The sequence below is a fragment of the Crinia signifera genome, chromosome 2 (assembly GCF_055691185.1).
Source record: "Crinia signifera chromosome 2, ASM5569118v1, whole genome shotgun sequence".
Classification (NCBI taxonomy): Eukaryota; Metazoa; Chordata; class Amphibia; order Anura; family Myobatrachidae; genus Crinia; species Crinia signifera.
The window spans coordinates 217,840,130-217,860,779 of NC_139218.1; the positions used below are offsets into that span (position 1 = coordinate 217,840,130).

The window sequence follows — 20,650 nt, forward strand, 5'->3', positions numbered from 1 at the left end:
GATTAAAAATAAATAAATAAATTAAGTAATACCTGAAGGTCAACATTGGGTTAGAGCAGGCATGTCCAACCTGTGGCCCTCCAGCTGTTGTGAAACTACACATCCCAGCATGCCTTGCCATAGTTTTAGCATGCCCTAATATCAAAACTGTGGCAAGGCCTTCTGGGATGTGTAGTTTCACAACAGCTGGAGGGCCGCAGGTTGGACATGCCTGGGTTAGAGCAACCTAATTTTCCTAGGTCAGTGATGGTTAACCTGGACATTCCAGCTGTTGTTGAACTACACATCCCAGCATGCTCTGCATCAGTTTTAGCATGGCCAAATAGTAAAACTGATGCTGGGATGTGTAGTTCAACAAGGTTAGCCATCACTGTCCTAGGTGATACTCCCTAGAAGAGTATTGTAGCGGATAGAACATCAGGACCTAAGCCGTTATTGAAGGATGGTTGAGAGGTTTTGATAAAGTTTTGGGCAATACAGATGGAGGTGTGGTTAGCATTACTGCCTCACAAAAAATTAGGTAATAAGTTAAATTTCCATCCTGGCGCTAACTGCGTGGTGCTTATATATTGCATAGGTTTCCTCCCTCAATAAAAATAATATAATTGGGTCCCAACAAAAATTAAACCTATTGTTTAAGTACATGTGCATGGACTAACTAGATTGCAGATCTTCTGGTCTGGGGTGCATATTAAAATTGCGGGAAGGCTAGGGAAGAGACTGGATGTACATATGGAATGAGGAGCATGCAGATTGCATGGGGCCAGGGTTGGGTGTGATTTCTCGAAACCGCAATGGAGCAAGCATGGAGAAAAAGAGGACATGCAAGGATGTTTCATGGGTATAATGTTTGTTCTGCTTATGTAGATAGATCTTCATTTAAGTTGCATGTATAGTTCAGTGATATAAATGTTGGGTACTTGTGTATTATCAGGGCGCCCTCGAAATCGGCCGAAAATCGCATGTAAAAATCGGATGCGATTTTGCGGCCGATTTGCATGCTGTTCCATCATTGCACACCCCCGATTTCCATCGTAGTGCATTGCATCGCATGCAATATAGCGGCATCCGACAGGAGACAGGCACATACGTTTCTTCAACCAGGGTGTGCTGGCTCCTCCCCTTACTCGCCAGTTTTAGAAAATGTGCCCTCAGGAGAGGATGCACACTCCTGGAGCTCCAGAGCGTTTTTCTTCATTTTACTTTACTTTATTATTTTGGGGTTGCTGTTTGGGCTAAACAGCTTCCCTGCTTCGTGGGAAGGGACAGTTCCTGACCTCTTAAGGTACAGAACTGATCCCTGCTGCAGGTCCACTGACCTGAGAGGGTGCTTCTTACCGCGAACATCATGCTGCAGCGTGCACACCCCCAGCATGCCACACACCGCTGGCTCAGCCTGAAGCCGTCGAGTGGTGCAGGGTACCCCAGTTTATGTGCGGCAAGATGGTGGCATTGTACCTGCACAGGGACTGCTGACAGCCCCACTGAAACTGGATGCCAGGGACTCCCACTGGACCACCAGGGCCATTTGATGGGCGGGGCTTAGCTCAGCGCGGGACCAGAGCCTCTATGTGTGCCTATACATTGCTTCCTGCTTCTTCTACATGCTTTGGGCGCCATTTCAGCATCAGTAAATCACTCCTCAGCGGTGCAGCTTTGGGAGAGAGAGATTCTGACAGCAAGTATAGCGCTAAACAACACATGAGTGTGCTTCACAGCCACTTGAGAGCACTGATATATATTATATATGTGCTTGTTACTGCCAGTCCTATCTAAAATGACTAGGTTGCAGGGTGCTGGTGTCCCAATATATCTCTGAGCCCCTCAAGTGCTTGTTAACATTGTGCACATCACATACAGATAGAGCAGAACACATAGCTATTATCTGTTTGACAATATTGTGTACCTGTGTGTTTGCAGTGTGTACAGGGGGTGTAATTTCTCTACAAAATGGTGAGAAATTTACTTGTATGATTTGCAGCAACAAGTTTGCTCAAAGTTCTACATCACAAAAGAGGGAGGGGGGAGGGAGGTGAACAAGTCACACAGTAGCGCTGGTTCTTATCAGGTGGATCGGACCCTTTAATTAATTGGGTAGAGCTACAGCCACTCAGAGGGAGGGAATGTGTACCTCCGTAGGAAAGAAACAGTACGTGGTTTGTGGGGATAATAAATATCACCACTATATTGCTCCATTCTATATATAAATAGTAGTGAGTCAATAGTAAAGATAAATCCTTTCTTTTAATAAAAAATCAAATATCACAGTAAAAAAATGCGCATTTACATGAATAATTACACTTAAAGAAGGACACACAAGACATACAACATATAACATAAAAGGCATGGGCTGGCTATGAGGCTTGCTTGTCTGTACTAATGTTGTAATGAGACAGTATTATGGCTTTCATTGAGCAATATTTACCAGTCCCGTATGGATGTTTTCATTCTCCTGAAGTGGAAGTCCATATAATTGCCGTTTCCTTTATCTGCAGGGCCGGATTTGTGCCTAGGCCCGTGAGGCACCGGCCTCAGGGCGGCACCAATTAGGGGCGGCAGGCAAGCTGACATTCTGTCAAATAGCAGCATGGCAGAGCGGGTGGGCAGCTGCGAGTGACAAGCGCCGCCGCCGCAGACATGAATTATCATATGTCGGTGGCAGCGCCGCTCGTCACCCGCCACTGCCCACCCTCTCTGCCATGCACATTAAATCACTGCTTCGTGGCTGGGTCCGACAGTCCCCCTGCGCCGGCTCCCGTCCATTGGTTACTCTACACACACACACACACACACACACAGTCTATTGGCTGCTGTGTATCCAGCAGCTGAGCTGAGCGGCGCACAGATCCTCCCAGCGCTCAGTCAGTCACAGTGTGTGAGCCGGAGAGAGACTGACAGAGACACTGTGCTAATCACTGTACTAATAAGTGTCTCCCTCCGGGTCCTCCATACAGTGAGCAGTCCAGAGTGCTTAAAAAAATATTAAGGTGGGCTACAGTTAAATTTTAATGAAATATATAAACAATGTATATACATATATGATTACATTAAAATATGGGGGGGGGGGGGGGGGGGACGACGACAAAAATGTTGTGCCTAGGGGCGGCTTGACTCCTAAATTCGCCCCTGTTTATCTGAGCTCTGTACTCCTCTTTTTGCAGGCAATGCTGTTTTGCTCCCTTCAATAGGGGACAGGCTCCAGGTATGGGCGTTCACCAAATAGTTTCCCAAGTCCACAGAGAGATTTTATTGTAATCCAATAGCTGGGTATCTGGTATCTGCGGGGCTATAAGCAGGCTCCAAAACGCGTTTCTCCGCCTCCTTGTATTCGGCGGCTTCCTCAGCTGGATTCCCCTTATCTCCTCCTCTCCACACTACCACAAGAATCTGGCATAAATATGTGGCATGGTGTGAAAAGATGAGTTTTCCACTGGGGGGACTTCAAACTGGAACGATTTCTGCATTTTTTGCAGGTGGTCTTAGACTTGGGCCTCCGTTTGGGGTCCTTAAAAGTGCAGGTATTGGCCCTTTAAATAAGTCCAGACGTTCTTACAAGGTGTACAGCCTCCGTTTGTGCCTCCAACGGCACCTTGGAACTTGGATGCCGTTCTGGATTACCTGAAATCACCATTGTTTGAACCTTGCCCTGGCTTCGATATTTCATCAGGATAGGACGGAGCTTAGGACAAGAAAACAGTTCCTGCCGAAAGTGGTGTCAGCGTTCCATGTGAACCAACCAATAGTGGTACCTTCCAGTTCAGGACATCAGGATATACCAGAATCTTTAGATGTGGTCGGAGTTCTGCAAGCCTACATCAAGAGGACTGCACGAGTTCGTAAGACAGAGTGTCTTTTTGTGCTCTATGATGCACAACAGAAGGGCTGTCCGGCAGCAAAGCAATCTAATGCTAGGTGGATCTGTTCCTCCATACAGCGGGCCTATATGGCAGCACAATTGTCGGTACCGGTTTCTGTGAGAGCTCACTCCACAAGAGTGGTGGGCACATCCTAGGCGGCTGCTTGTGGCGTTTCCGCTCGGCAGCTTTGTAGAGCTGCCACTTGGTCAAGCCAACATACCTTTGTCAGATTTTATAAATTTGACACAGTGGCCAAGGATGATACCCAGTTTGGGCAGCCGGTGTTGCAACAGGCTCCGCACGTTCCCGCCCTTTCTGGAAGCTTTGGAACCTCCCCAATGTATTGAAACCTCAGTACCCCATATGAATGATAATGAAAATAGGATTTTAATACCTACCGGTAAATCCTTTTCACGCAGTTCATATGGGGTACTGAGCGCCCGCCTCAGTGCGGTGGTCTGATTGCAAATTATTGTGATCTTGTTCCAGCTGTTCTTGCAGTTGCGAGACAGTGGCTTCAGTACTATATTGTACATTACAGGTCTGTTGACTTGTGTTGGAGCATCTGAGTTTTGGTGACTTTTGCTCCCTTATAGTCACTTGTTGATTAAAAAGTTATGTTTCATGACACAATAACAGGGTTAACTAAATTTTGTTGAAAGTGTTGTTATGCGTGTTCACCACATTACTTGTTAACATGTTATTTCCTACCTCACATACGTTCTCTCTCCTTCGGGCACAGTTTCTTAACTGGCCAGTAAGGGGAGGAGCCAGCACACCCTGGTTAAAGAAATTCGGATGACCTCTATTCCCCCAATGTATTGAGACCTCAGTACCCCATATGAACTCAGTGAAAAGGATTTACCGGTAGGTATTAAAATCCTATTTTCCAGCAGTAAAGCTGTAGTACTTTTTGAAAAATGGTTATGTATTTTAATGATTAAAACAGGGATTGATACTCATGTTATGATGCAGGACATATGTTAATTACCGGTAAGACTACACACTGAAACCTGCTCCCTTGGTTGAATTTTTTTAAAATCAAAATTAGTTGTTTTTTTTTTTTTCAACCATCAAAAAAAGCCCTTGTGTAATTACTGGGATATGAAGTACATTAATTTTCCTAAAAGAGAAAAATACATGATGAAAGCTACAGTGGGACTGATTCTTAGCGATATACATTTGCCATCCTTAACTAATGTTATCTTTCTAGTGCTGTGTAAATGATTTGATATTCTGCGATTGTAGCTACTGTACCTTCAAAAACAAAAAGAAAGTCACGTTTCCTGACCACTTTATTTATGTAGAAGCAATATGTGAAGAATATGTCCATTTATCATTCCTCAGTAGATGGTCATTGTGGTGGTATTGCAGAGGTCTTTCAAATTCAATAAATATTCAAATTTTCTTTTGCAGGAGCACAGTACTCTTAAGTTTAAGCAGAAGTGAGGAAGTAGAATTGCAATATTAAATCTGGCTTTAAAACAAAAAGTTTCTTGGAAACAATACACTTTGTGAACAGAAGCCATAACACTGTCTGTAGAAATAGAAGTCAGCTAAAAGTTTCTTTACGCCGGACAGTTCCCGGTAAACCATACTGGGTATAGTAAGTGCCTAAATGTAGAAGGTAGTACATAAACCTGCAAGCTGATAAAGTTTAGGTCCAGAAATAAGGAAGGACCATGCTGAGTTTCATAAGGTGTCTTATTCCAACTATTCATTTTACTTCACGTATCCTTAGCTATGTTTTTGTCGCTTCCAAAAGCGCTTAACGTCAGAATGGCCTGCCGGGGTCACCACCATCACGCGTCGGACTGGGTTTTCAAAGACGAGTACGCCAAGATCACGAGCATAATTTCTCAGTAGTTCAAAGTCCACCTGTGAGAGGAACTGATTGTATAGGACACCTGTTGAGTCAAGAGAAAAATACAACAAACTGAATACGGATGGCAAATTATATTAAATCTAACCACATATTAGTTTTGAAAAATATAAAACTTTAAACTACTGCATAAAAAGTATTGTCATAGAAACGGAGAGTAAAGTGCCCATTGTTTTCCTTCACATAATCAATTTATCCCCCGAGCAAAATCTTCTATACGTTTTTTGATATACATGATATCTTAGGATGCTTCATATGAAATAATTGGAGCCATTAACCAAATTGGTCACTGTGTACATTCTAGTCAGCTACACTTCCCTACCCACCCTTTGCTTAAGGATAAATGCCAGGATTGTACTAGTTTGCACCATAAGCTAGCATCCTGAGTGTCAGCCTTGTTACACCTCCCAGGAAGGCTAGGCTGTTTTGGGGAGGAAAAAAAAAAAAAATGTTACAGGGCACAGCTTTTGCAGCTTAGAAAATATGTATTTATATTGTGCTGAATTAGCAAGCATTTAATGCCCAAGATGAATAGCATTTCCAACTAACTAAATTCTCCACATCTTCTAGTGCAGGGAGGCTGGGACTATCACAATTATCTTTCGCAATGAAGGATTTAACGAAAAACTGGCATGACCTTCAGAAAAACGAAGGCGGTCTCTCTCAAGTTCCCATAGACGAATCTGGTCAGTGATCGTTGGGGGAAGCACTGGATTCTGGGAAAAGAACACATTTAAATAAACCTTACAGTACACCACACCATATAATGGTAATTTATCTCCACTGGAGACAGTAGCCGGAACCAGCTGATCAACAACCGGATGGAAAACAGTTTTCACATAAGGCCCAATTCATATTTGCAAACAATGCAAAGTAAGAAAGGAGCTGGAGAAAACCATGCTGATCTGTAGGTAGGGCAGATAACAGGTTATAATTATTTAAATAAAATAATTGTAGAGAGCGCACTGAATTAAGCACGATATATTTATTTAAAAATAAATTGATAAAAGGCTTATATCACAGTAGTAATTATTTAATATAACGATTCTAAATAAGATAAAATATAATAACAATAATAATAACCACTTGGGCAGCCACTGATACCCCGCACAATTCAGGTGATGTAACAGGTGAGATAACATTTGCAAAGAGATGCAGATTTGGGTGGGCTATGTCCATATTGCTATATTCTTAAGGGGCCTGCACACATATAGATTCCTGTGCATTCTCTAATTGATCTAGAGCTAAGATTGCTTAGAAAATGCCCCTACATCGATCTGTGTGTAGGGACATCTGGTTAAATGCCAGGGTCAGGGACAGTGTTCTCACAGAGAAAACTGGACCTAAGGGCCATTTCACACGCTCCGGCTCCTGCCAGTCGGCGAAACCCCGCACAGCCAGGAAGCCGTGCTGCACTCAGCATTTTACAATGGAGGGGATGGCCACAGCCCGGCAACCGTCCCTTCCAGTGGTGGGATCTGGCTGCAACCGGGCGGCCAGTCCGTGGCCGTCCCGTGTGAATGGACACAATCATGTCCATTAACAACTACCATGTGAGGCACGGCATTTGGCCGTGCAGGGTTTCAGCGCCCGGCAGGAGCCGGAGCATGTGAAATAGCCCTAATAGATCGCTCAGCGGCACAGTGCTGTGCAGCACTGTGCGCTGAGAGATTGAGCATCTCCCTGTTTGTAGGCCGCATTACACTGTAATTAAGATTTCAATTTAACATCTGCAGGCTACACGCAGAAGACAACAGTATTTACCCTGCAGAGAAACAATATATAAGCATTTGCTCCCCTTGCATTGCAACTAGTTTTTTTTGCTTAGTGAATCTGGCCCTATATTGCAATAAGAGCTAAATGACCCCTACACTACCTTTAATATACCCCCTCCCCTCATGAAAATATTTAGCAGAGCTCCTGATAGCATCAGCAGAGAAACACTAGGCAATCACATATTATATTATACTATAAATAACCAAACAAGAGGAAAACATTTCACCTGCTGCAACATCACTGGATGGGCTCTCGTCCGCAGGAAATGGATTATCTATGGAGTGACATTCAAAGAAGAGAAAATAAGAAAAACTATGCCATGCAAAATCACCTTGAAGCCGAGTCTACAAGATCAGTTATATCATTTGTAAACAATCTAGTATAGTGAAATTGTCCATTACACAGTGAGAAGGGTACAATTATCTGAACTGTCCATATGCAGCAGCTTCCACAGTGTTGTATGTGGCTCCTCTATGCCACATCTCCGTGACAGCTCTGATTTTGAGGTTAGGATACTTAAAAGTCCAGCAAAATAAATAAAACCTTCACATTGAGAAAATCCCATTCCAGTATTTGGATAACATCCCCTAGATATGAGACTGTTACGGACAGACATGACACCTTTCTCAGCTGCAGTTCTGGTGCACCATTGACACAGTTTACCCAGAATGCAGAGTAAGTAGTATCCAGTTACTACACTTCTATACCAACTGTAAATAATTTTAGTAGCGTGTCAGTGCCTTCCGTCTATACAATGACATGGAAAAAGAACAAAAGCAGATCCGCAGAGAAACCACCCATCGTCCAGGTAGAAAGAACAGTGCCAGGCAGGCATCCAGCATCCCCTGTGGATCCAGGCCGAATGCAATCATACTGTACAAACAGATAGAGTGGCGATATCCAAGGTTATCACCTTTTAAGAGGCACAACTGTACCCAATATAGAAAATATACAACAATATTTGTAAAAATATAAAATGATTGAATAATTAATGAAAAATAAATAAAGTGCACTCCAATTACAATAAAGACACAATCACATACATGATATACAACATATGAAAGAAAGAAAAAGAAAAAAAATATAAATATGCAAACAATGCTATTCTCTCACAAAAATGTCAAGTTATGAGGCATAAATAACTTGGATTAAGTCCCAAATTGATCATAGGCTGAGGCCGAGTAAAAGGAAAGTCACTGAATAGTTACTAGTCCCATTATGCTGTTAAGGTCTCCACCGACCATGTAATGCTTGTAATTAGTCCTTGCTTGGGCACTTTATTGTTGGTGGTGTAATCAAGTCTCTCCCCTTGCAGGAGGTAGGCGCCAAACCGCGTAGTGCCAGTGGGGTACAGGAGCAGGCACCAGGTATAGTGGAACAAAGAGTATTCCCAGGAATAGTTATCAGTGGTGACTGGGCAGTGAAGGGCTCACAATTAAGAGTTTCTATGCCTGTTTACCTGCTCTGCGGCTTCCTCAGATGATACTGTACAAACAAGGCATCAGTTTTCCTCAAAGCAGTTGTATCCCTGAGCGCTTGGACCATATCTAGAAGACCTTGATGCAGAAGAAGCATCAGAAAGAACCGGTACTACCAGAGGTTGAGTTAAGAGGAAACGCAAAACCACCTTTGGAAGGAAAAAGACATGCACCTACGCAGTTCAATCCTGTCCACATGGAAAATCAAATAAGGAGTGTGACATGATAAAGTGCCTAACTCCAAAACACGCCTGGCAGAAGCTAGGGCAAGGAGTAACACCACCTTCCAAGACAAGTATTTGAGCTTCATCGATTTCTCCTGGGAAAAAAAATCTGGTATAAGAGCTATTTTCTTGTTAAAGAAAATTGACAATGCCTAAACCTGTACCTTCAAGGAACCAAGCCGCAGGCCTGCCACAAGGCCACCTGAAGAAACAAAAGAAGATTAGATGCCTTGAACCTCAGGAGAGGCCACCCTCCTATATTCACACCAGGAGAAGTAAGCCTTCCAGATGCGGTGATAGTGTTTTGCAATAACCTCCTTTCGGACATTAAGCATGGTCCGAATGACAACTAGAGGAATCTCCCTGCGTCTCAAGAGGGCCCTCTCAACAACCATGCCATTAAATGTAAATGCTTTAAGTACAGAAAGAAGAAAGGCCCTTGCTTCAGATGATACTCCCATCGAGGAAGAGGCCACAGCTGGACTATTATATGCTTCTATAGGTCAGAATACCAAGCACGACAGGGCCAATCCAAAGAACAGAATCTTTACAAGTTCTCTTTATGCGCCGTATAAGGTGATGAATCATAGAAAAAGAAAAGTACTTGTTTCCTAGCAGGGAGCCCAGTATGCTACCGTAGCAAAATTGCATTGCATCTCATGTGCCATTATAGTGCCATGCGATGCGATTTTTTAATGTAATTTATTCACTGCTCTGTTGGCCCTAGTGGATTGCATTGCACCTCCCGAAAAATTGCATGAGATTTTATAGGGTGCGATGCCATGCCATTAGCTATACATTTATATGACATACAATGAGGTTTCACTGACCCCCCCCCGAAGCGTAGCGAGCGCAGAGAGGGGACGCTGAATACATGTAAAGTAATCCGCTGCGCTCGCCACACTATATAAAATCAACTCCATGCCGACGTGGATAGTGGGGGTATGAAAAGGTCGGGAGGACGCGTTCCGTCTCTGCACGCCACGCTTCGGGGTGGCGTGGATAGGGTGGGGGTCAGTGAAACCTTATTGTATGTCATACAAGTGTATAGCTAATGGCATGGCATCGCACCCTATAAAATCTCATGCAATTTTTCGGGAGGTGCAATACAATGCAATCCCCTAGGGCCAAAAGAGCAGTGAATAATTTAATATTAAAAAAAAAAAAAAAAAAAAATCGCATCGGCTAGCACTATAATGGCCCATGAGATTCAATGCGATTTTGCTACGGAGAATAGCCCTGTATGCTTACAGCGTACTGGGCGCCGTGCTAGAGAGAGCTCCATTTGGGTGGGGTATCTGTAAATGGAAATCTAATTTGTAGTGTAATAAAGCAGAAAATATTTACTCTGCACAGAAACAAATAACTCACCCAAATGTAACTTCCCCGAGTGTCCATAACCAGGAACAAAAGCCTCTGTGTTGGTTGTAAATGTGACTTGGGAAGGTTCAGAATCCACCCATGTCTGATGAGAAGACTCTTCATTACCTCTATGTTCCGTATCAGCTGATCCTGTGAAGCAGCCTTCAAGCTAGAGAATCACCATGGTGCCCCATTGCCTGAAAATCATCATTATGACAGTCATGACCTTTGTAAAGATCCTGGGGCTGCCAAAAGGCAGTGCCCAGAACTGGTAATGAAGATCACTCCGAGTGAATCCGAGATGCATCTGGTGAGGAGGCCATATGGGAATATGTAGGTATGCGTCTTTTATGGCCAAGGACTCCAAAACCTGCAATCACGGAGCAGAGAGATTCCATTTTGAACTCTCAAATATGGGTCAAGATCCTTTTAACCTGAGAATGTCCAGTTTCAGTACCATGAAAAGGCTGGAGTAATACCCATTTCCTTTGATTTGTGGGTACCAGGAACAGTACTCCTGCCAGAAGCAGTTTTGCTACAGCCACCTGCAGAGCAACACGATTGTCGACTGAAACCAGCAAACCTATTGCAAAAGACCTTGGATGATTAGGGTCCTGTTGTGAAGCTGATGCCATGGCTCAACCCCTGCCATGGAATCCATGAAAAGGTGCTGAACTACTGGACCTGAAATGGAGCAACCAGGGGCTGGAGCAGCAAAAAAAAAAAAAAGCAGACTTGTTGCTTGGGATAGACACTTATCCAATTCCTCTCTAAAAAGTACTGTTCCAGAAAACTGTAGCGCCTCTACAGCCTTCTTGGAGTCAGCATTTGCCTGCCATTGTCTTAGCCAAAGACCCCTGTGGTCAGAAATAGCCAATGCACAGACATCTTTAGAAGCCTCTCCTAAGTATGCCGCTGACTCTTGTCAACAGCCTTGTTCACCCAGCAACCAACCGTAGCTGGATGCAGAGTCACTCCATTTACCAAATAAATGGGATTTCAAGGTACGGTCAATCTTTCTGTCAGCAAACTCCTTCAAAGAAATAGCTCCTGGTACAGAAAGTACCATCTGCTTAGATAAGCGAGAGACAGAAGAGTCCACCGAAGGAGGAGCTTTACAAAATTTTCTGCTATCAGAAGCAAAAGTATAAGTTGCCAGAAAATGAAGTGTCACCTGAAACCAGGATGCTAACATGAAGATTTAAGTAGTCTGAACTGGCTCTGACTCCTCAACCTTAGTACCTGGCGCACAGCCTGAATCAAAGACTCAACACCCAGAGGGTCTGATTCCTGCTCTACTGAGCAGACATCCTCCTCAGACTCCTGTGTAAACTCTTCTTCCTCCAGTAGAGGGGGCTCCTCCCCATCTGATGCATTAGACTGGAGCCCTGAAGGCAGAGGCATCTTTTTAGATAAAAGTGGGGCCCCTAATGATGCACAGGGTGTTACAACCTTTGATAAACCCGCTACTAATCTAACCAGAGCCGGATTCAGTACTGAATCCCGGCGGTCGGGATCCCGGCGTTCAGAATCCTGACGCCGGAATCCCGTCAGCCGAAATCCCGACAAGGGGGGGACGTGGATCGCCCCCCCTTGCGGGCACGCTGCGCTCGCCACGCAGCGGGCCCGGTGCCTCGCTACGCTCGGCACACTAATTTATTCTCCCTCCAGGGGTGTCGTGGACACCCGCGGAGGGAGAATGTTTTGGGATTTCGGCGGTCGGGATTCCGGCGTCGGGATTCTGAATGCCGGGATCCCGACCGCCGGGATTTTAACTGCATCCCCCAGAGCCTGTGGAAAGTACCCTCTCTTTATGAGAGGCTTCCTGTTCTGTTCAACATAACTTGTGAGAGCTGGGACATCCAAACAGGAGTATCCTGACTAGGTGTTTGCTTATCAAATCACATGTTGCACACAATAACGAATTGTGGTCTGATCTGGCATAAATTTGTCTGAACATTTTGTACAAGTGATAGACTTTTGAGCTGCTTGAACCCGTTACATCCAGAGTTATACTGTTGGTACTTCTGTATTATCTGGGCGCCCGATATTGTTAATTGCATGCCTTAACTTAAGGCATGCAATGCGATGGATGCGATTTTCCATAGGAATCAATGTTAAAAGGTCCCAAATGGTCCCTGAGACCATTAGGGTCACTGTGAAATGCCCCCCAGGCCCCCCCATTGTTAACGCCACCCCACCATCAGCGCCAACCCGAAGCGTGGCGAGCGCAGCAGTACGCATCCTCCGACCTTTTTCATACCCCCACTATCCACGTCGGCGTGGAGTTGATTTTATATAGTGTGGCGAGTGCAGCGCGCCCCGCGAGGGGACGCGTAATGCCAGTGAGTAATGCGCGTGCGCTCGCCACGCTTCGGGCTCGGAGGCTTGCTGCGCTTGCCACACTATAGAAAATCAACTCCACGCCGACGTGGATAGTGGGGATATGAAAAGGTCGGATGACGCGTACCGCCGCCGCTCGCCATGCTTCGGGTTGGCGTTGATGGTGGGGTGGCGTTAACAATGAAGGGGCATAGAAACAATGGGGGTCATTTCCCATTGACCCTAATGGTCTCATGGACCATTTAACATTGATTCCTATGGAAAAAGCAGGTCGATCGAATCGCATGCGATTTAGTTGCATGCGATGGACGCGATTTTTCCGACCCGATGAAAATATCAGGCGCCCAGATAATACACAAGTACCATACTGTTAATAAGGACAGAAAAGATAAACAAACACTGAGCAGAATAGAACAGTGAAAGAATAACAGGCTAGATACCAGGAGAGAGGGTAGAGGGGAGGCTAATAGGTTTATAGCAATGTGACAAACAGATACACAATTTTGTGCTAAACCTCTCCAACCAGCTATACACCACTGTACCTTAAGACCTTGGTGTAAGCTGTGCAGCCTAAAAATGCTGTTTAGTGATCAGCGCCATCCCCCAGCAGCAGGATGAGACAACTAGCAGAGCAGACTCACCACATGTAATGATTAAAAATGGCCACCAGCACTCATGCGCCGGGGCTGCTGGGAAGCAGGGGGAGTACCCATCAGAATCGAGCTCCACCCCTTAAAAATGTCACCTTTTTAAATAATGTTTTTTTTTTTTTGGTACTTATGTAGTATCTGGACGCCCGATAATCGCATCCGACCGAATCGCATGCGATGCGATGGACCCGATTTTTCATAGGATTCTATGGGAAAAGGGTCCTTTTCATTTCCCCACTATCCAACTACGCATGGAGTTGGATATAAACCTGTGGCGAGCATAGCGAGCCACCGAGCCTGAAGCGTGGCGAGCGCAGCGAGCCCCGCGAGGGGACGCAGATTCGTTAAAAAGTATTCCGCATCCACTCGCCACGCTTTGGGCTCGGTAGCTCGCTACGCTCGCCACAGGTTTATATCCAACTCCATGCGTAGTTGGATAGTGGGGAAATGAAAAGGACCCTTTTTCCCATAGAATCCTATGTTAAAATGGACTCAGTCCATTTTAACATTGAATCCTATGGAAAAATCGGGTCCATCGCATCGCATGCGATGTGCCCGATTTTTTAATCGGGCGTCCAGATACTACATAAGTACCTTTTTTTTTTTTTTACTGACCAGCTTTTTAATGCAGGGCATCCCACTAAACAGGTTACTTGCCCATACTCACTAGCTGCCGTGCAGTCAATGCTGGGTTCTGAGAGGCATACGGTGGCAGCGGCATCCAGAAATTCCAGAGACAGAGTTCTAAGAGCTGGAGGCCCCTGTGCAAAGCATAGTGGCAGAGGGGCACCCAGGCAGCTCCATCTGTGTGCACAGGCAGAGCAGCCGCTGTACTGTCCTCTTCTTGATGCTAGAATGCCTAGCTAAATAACATTGCTTCACAGGAGAAGACAGAAACGTGACCAGCTCCCAAAGGCAAAAAGACCAAGTTGGGGAGGAGCTGAGACACTACTCTAAGTGCCCGCTCCCAGTTACGACATTTCTATACCAACTGTAAAGTCTACATTCCAGTGTCCCCTGCTGGATGAAGGAGAAAATACCAATATTGTAGTATAAAATAACAATGTATGGTTTTCACAGACAGGGTGACTGGACTGATAGACATTATATTACAGTCCATATGTGGAAAATGATGAATGATAATTTTTATCTCCTGTCCTTTCTTACCTGCTCAGCAGTGATACCATTTCCAATAGCTTGCTGCACACTCTCCCTAGTGACCTGCGCTACAACCAGATTGGGAAATCTATACAGCATCTCAGAGAAAAGAGCAATGAGGGCAATCTGCAGCTCGGAATCTGAGAACAAATCAAAATAGACATGTTATACATAGTACAGTAGTGAGACAGTGAGGCAAGTCTAACTGAATAAAACGGGTTGGGATCATTTGGTCTATTGCATTATGGTAGAAAGTCATTAGGTCGAATCCATTAGGTCGACATGCTGAAAGGTCGACATGACTCTAGGTCGACATGACTCTAGGTCGACATGGGAAAAGGTCGACATGATTCTAGGTCGAAAGGTCATTAGTTCGACAGGTCATTAGTTCGACAAGGTCATTAGTTCGACATTGTCTATGTCGACATTCACAAGGTCGACATGGGGTTTTTCACTGTTTTTTACCTGAATGTCAACACAGTCGACATGGACACAGTTTAAAGTGCACTGCATCCCCTCGCATCGCTCGCTGCGCTCGCAATGCGTCGGGCACGGTGCCTCGCTACGCTCGGCACACTATTTTATTCTCCCACCACGCCCTAGTGGATGGTAGGGCATGAAATACCGCCTGTCGGCACATGTTGGCTCAAAAAACAGTGAAAAACTCCATGTCGACCTTGTGAATGTCGACATAGACAATGTCGAACTAATGACCTTGTCGAACTAATGACCTGTCGAACTAATGACCTTTCGAACTAGAATCATGTCGACCTTTTCCCATGTCGACCTAGAGGCATGTCGACCTTTTAGCATGTCGACCTAATGGATTCGACCTAATGACTTTCTACCATAATGCAGTAGACCAAATGACCGCATCCCAATAAGACATACACAGATGTAGCCATGCTCATCGTTGATGCACTAATCACCACATGTGACAGCGATTGGTTCAATCCCAATGCCATGTGCGTGCTTATCAATTGCTCCCATAGCTCATAAAAAACAACGGCCGAATCGTGGCTACATCTGTAATTAATGCAAGGTCAGAATTCATTAATTAAAATTTACAACTACTTTAGCAATAAAAAGTAACCACTCAAATACAGCACACATGAAAATGCAAAAACATATTTTACTAAACAGATCTTTTTTATGTGCAGGAGTAATTAATGCTCTCCATACACCACAGTAGCTACAAAGACACAAATAATAAAATTTGCTTATGCTGCAAGAGTTATAAACTCTATTCTATTTAAAGCACAAAAGGAAACAAAAATCCCTTTTAAAATGGTTTTCCAATTGAGTGTTGCATGATATGTTGAGTCCTAATGACATCATGTTAACACGGTCATAATAATAATAATAATATACTATGTCGACATTCATCGTGGAGATAATTATGAAACAACACGGTAGAATATCTACATGGAGTTTCTGGTGTTCCAGACATCTGCAGGACCTTCATAGCTGCTTCCGGGTACCAATGGTCATGTGACTGATTTCCAGGCCAGACCACCGTTCCACAGAGGAGCATTGCTCCTCTTACTCTAATCCCTATCCCTCCCTCTTGTGACCACTGTTAACCCACCCTCCTGCAACCTTATGTGCATGTTCAACATTCTGACAATGTCAACACATTACCTGTCAACATTTTAACAGTTGACAATGTGGTGTGACTCAACCTTTTGGGCTATATTGTTCCAAATTATTTATAAGCTGTGTTCTTATTGCCAGACAGCAGCATAATATAAAACGAGCTGTCCTCCTTTAAGGGGGAGTGTTACTCAGGTGGTGTAACCCCTTTAGTCAGTGGTTCTCAACCTTGGTCCTCAGGACCCCCCAACAGTTCAAGTTTTCCCAGTCACCCTGCAGGTGCACTCATTCGCTGAAACATTTGAAAAGATCAACAGGTGGGGCTAATTACTTCACTTTTGATTCTGTGTGGAGAACTGGAAAACGTGAACTGTTCAGGGGTCCTGAGGACCAAGGTTGAGAACCACTGCCTTTAGTGAATACTCTCACTTTCTCAACATTTTCAAACTTGCATTAAGGTCTTAAACATTTTGTCAAATTTGGCCACATTTATATAATATATTTGTGGACTATAACAGGTCTTACGCTATTACTAACCTGTATATGCATACACCCTGTAGTTTGTTTCCACGACAATGAAACCCTGCTTATGACTGTCCAAGGTGGTCCCAGATATTCCAGATGCCAGATTTATGGCCAGTCTTGTTGGATAATAGCGACGAGACTTTCTCTATAAATAACAAAAAACTTATTTTAAAGATGGGTTAAGGTTACCACTAATTAAACACTTTAAAAAGTAGTCATTTCTGAACTTTAAAAAAAACAAGATTGAGAAAAGAGATCAGTTCTGACAGTTAGTCCAGATAGAGAAAATCCCTTTGCGGTGCATTCATTAAATTAGTCAATTGTAAAAACTGAACTTTAAAATCAATATGTTTTTAAAATGAAAGCTTAAGGTATTACAAACAGAAAGAAAATATTTTGCTGGAGCAGCACAGGATGTGTCAACCCCTGTTACACGAAGTAAGAAATTGGGGTGCAATTTTCAAAAACCAAACTACCTCATTATGGGCGGTATTCAATGAGGCTGATTCGCCAGGTTTTTTTTTTTTATAAATTGAATTTTTATTGGATTTATCTTTGAAACACAAGTCAAATAGATAGTTACACAAAAATATCAATATCAATTATGAACAGAGCAAGAGATAAAATTATAAGATAGACAAGTAAATAACATAAAACATACACAAAAAGAAAAAAAAAGAAAGGGGAAAAAAAAAAAAAAAAAAATAGTAACCCCAAAAAGGGGAAAGTGTACATAAATCACATGCGAAATATGTCAGGCGTGTCCTAAAGTCTACGTGTCCATTGGAGGACAGCTCAGGCTTTGTGCACATATTAAGACAGAGTTACCTCAGTGGTTATTGGTTGTGTAATATTGCTGGGTGAGTTCAAAATTGAAAGGTCAATATGGGTGTTGCGGCAACATGGAAGCCCCTCCGCCTCCCTATATTCCGACCATCTGAGCCATTTGATGTGGATTGAGGATGCTTTAGGGGAATACTCTACATCGGATGTTTCAAATAGGAAGTGCCTATGTATCTTATTTTCAATCATGTGGATACTAGGAAGATCCGGGGACTTCCATAGTTGGGCGATGGCAGCTTTAGCCGCCAATAGGATATGCCCGAGGAGGTATCTGTCGCTAGCTAGTAGCATCCCTGGATAGTAGTGGAAGAGTGCAACGAGAGGGTTCATAGGCATGGGTTGTTGGAGTACTTTGGTTATAAGATGAAAGACCTCTCTCCATAGGGGGCTTAAGGATGGGCAGGACCAGAAAATGTGTAAAATAGACCCCACCCCACCGCATTGCCTCCAGCATAGCGAGGAGACAGAAGAATAAAACTTATGGAGACGATCTGGAGTAAGGTATGCCCTGTGGACTAGCTTAAAATACATTTCCGAATGGTTAACACATTTTGAAACTTTGAAGCAGGAGCGAAAAATGAATTTCCATATCTCTTCTGAGAATACGTTTGGTAAATCTCTTTCCCATAGGTGTTGAGACGGGAACTTGTTATTTGAGCTAGTAGTAATCAAATGTTTATACCATCGAGATATGCCACCCCTTGCGGTTGTGGCATCAAAGAATGACAGTAAGATTCTCGGAATGCCGAGCTTAACTGAGGATTTAGGGAGGAAACTGCTAAGCCAGTGTCTTATCTGTAAATACTTGTAGAAGTCTCGTTTCGGGACCTTGTTCTGTTGTTGGAGTTGGGAGAAAGGCACCACGATTCCGTCTGAGATGATATCTTGTAACGCCACTACACCTAGGGGAACCCAGGAGTCTACATTCAGGTCAGGGATTAGGGCCGCTATGGATGTTAGGGTAAGTTGAGGTGAGGGTAGACAAATGTCATTATCGCTAGAGACCAACCTTTGCCAAACCAGAAGGGTTGTGCGTACCGCCTTACAGGTTGAGGTATGGGAAAGGGTAGCTGCAGGAGGTAGTCTAAGTAAATCTGGGAGGTGTAGGGGGGACATTAGGGCCTTTTCTATCGCAACCCAGGGTTTGTTATTTTCCGACGAGAACCAATCTCTAGATTGGCTCAGGAGGCAGGCTGAGTGGTATTTCTCCAGGTTAGGGTATGCTACGCCACCCTCGTCTTTAGCACAAGAAAGGGTGGATTTTGCTATTTTAGGTCTGGCGCCCCTCCATATGTACGAGGTCAATATCTTATTAAATTTGTTACATATAGCAGAGGGGAGGGTTCGAGGGATAGTGCGGAAAATGTACATCAGCTTGGGCAGAAGTACCATTTTCGCTGCTGCTATGCGTCCAACCCATGACACTTCCTGTAACATCCAGTCCTTAGTGAGAACCTTGAAGGCATGTAGCAGAGGGTCATAGTTTGCATCTAGGATGTCGCTGTCTCGAGCTAAGTTAATACCTAGGTATTTAATTGTCTTGGCCTTCCAGGAATATTTATATTCCTCCTTCAAACAGGCTAGCGTACTGTTTGGTATGTCTAGTGGTAGAGCTTCCGTTTTAGTGGTATTCAACTTGTAGTACGAGATTTTAGAATAAGTATCTAGAATCGTGTGTAGGTGGGGAAGGGAGGAAGCCGGGTCTTCGAGGCATAATAGGACATCATCCGCGAATAAACTAATCTTATGTGATATTCCCCCTAAAACCGGTCCCTGGACGAGTGCCTGTGCACGGATGGTCTCTGCGAGGGGCTCAATCGCCAGTGCAAAAATCAAGGGTGAGAGGGGGCAGCCCTGTCGTGTGCCGTTTGTAATGTCAAAATGTGAAGATAAGCAGCCGTTCGCAAATACTCTTGCGCCCGGGGAAGAATAGAGGGCCAAAATGGAACTGAGCATCCTTCCACAAAAGCCAAAGCGCTGTAAAGTGGAGCGCAGGTACCCCCAGTGGAGTCTGTCGAATGCTTTTTCAGCATCGAGTGACAAGACCAACAGGGGATGTCTGCGTGTCTGGCAGTATTCTATGATATTGATAATTCTGCGTGTATTATCAGAGGCTTGTCTGCCCGCTACGAAGCCGACTTGGTCGGGGTTGATTAGTTTCGGTAGTAGAGGAGATATCCTATTAGCTATCATTTTGGCATATACTTTAATATCCACATTAAGGAGGGCAATGGGGCGATAGTTTTGGACACTAGAAGGGGGTTTACCGGGTTTGGGGATGGTAATTATGCGGGCCTCTAACATTTCTTTGGGAAAGTTAGTAGTTGTGGAAGCTTCATTAAAAACTGACATTAATATAGGAGCCACCTTGGCTTTAAATTGCTTATAGAAATTGGAAGGATAGCCATCGGGGCCAGGGGCTTTGTCCGGGGGTAAGGAATCAATAGCCGACTCAACTTCACTCAGCGACCATGGCCTGTTAAGGAGGTCGCAGGCGGCTGGATCGAGAGAGGGGAGGGACTGTGCTTGAAGGAACTCATTAATGTCAGCCAGAGATGGTTGGGGCGTATTGGGGTCATTTTTTAAGTTATAAAGATGGGAGTAGTATTCTGCGAAGGCTTCAGCTATTTCTGTGGGGTCAGTGACCTTAACACCTCTAGAGGTATGGATGGCATGAATGCGTTCGGCCACTCTTCGCCCTCGTAGTTTACGAGCCAGGAGGCGACCCGCCCTATTGCCGAGCAGATAGTACCTCTGATTTAGTCGGTGTAGGTTGCGCTGGACCTCAGCCAGAGCGAAGGAGTTAACCCTGTCTCTGGCGGCTAATAGTTTGTTATATAAGGCTTTGTTGGAGGGATCAGCTTTATGGGCCGTCTCTAGTGTGGTCGCCTCGAGTTCTGCTTCCGCAAACCTCAGTTTATATTGTTTTTTGAGCCTAGCTGCTATTTGTATCGAAGAG

At 44.4% G+C, this 20,650-nt stretch overlaps 1 protein-coding gene across 2 annotated transcripts in view; it reads right to left on the minus strand.

Moving 5' to 3' along the window:
• Positions 1 to 5,134: 5,134 nt before the first annotated feature.
• Positions 5,135 to 20,650, minus strand: part of GTF2H4 (general transcription factor IIH subunit 4) — a 34,091-nt gene continuing 18,575 nt past the window's right edge. For both annotated transcript variants that reach the window (XM_083173744.1, XM_083173745.1), the window contains exons 10-14: positions 16,861 to 16,993; positions 14,740 to 14,870; positions 7,742 to 7,789; positions 6,377 to 6,455; positions 5,135 to 5,764 (exon numbers count right to left, since the gene is read on the minus strand). In XM_083173744.1, coding sequence (XP_083029870.1) covers positions 5,595 to 5,764; positions 6,377 to 6,455; positions 7,742 to 7,789; positions 14,740 to 14,870; positions 16,861 to 16,993 — 561 coding nt within the window. In that variant the 3' untranslated portion in view covers positions 5,135 to 5,594. The remainder of the gene's footprint in view (positions 5,765 to 6,376; positions 6,456 to 7,741; positions 7,790 to 14,739; positions 14,871 to 16,860; positions 16,994 to 20,650) is intronic.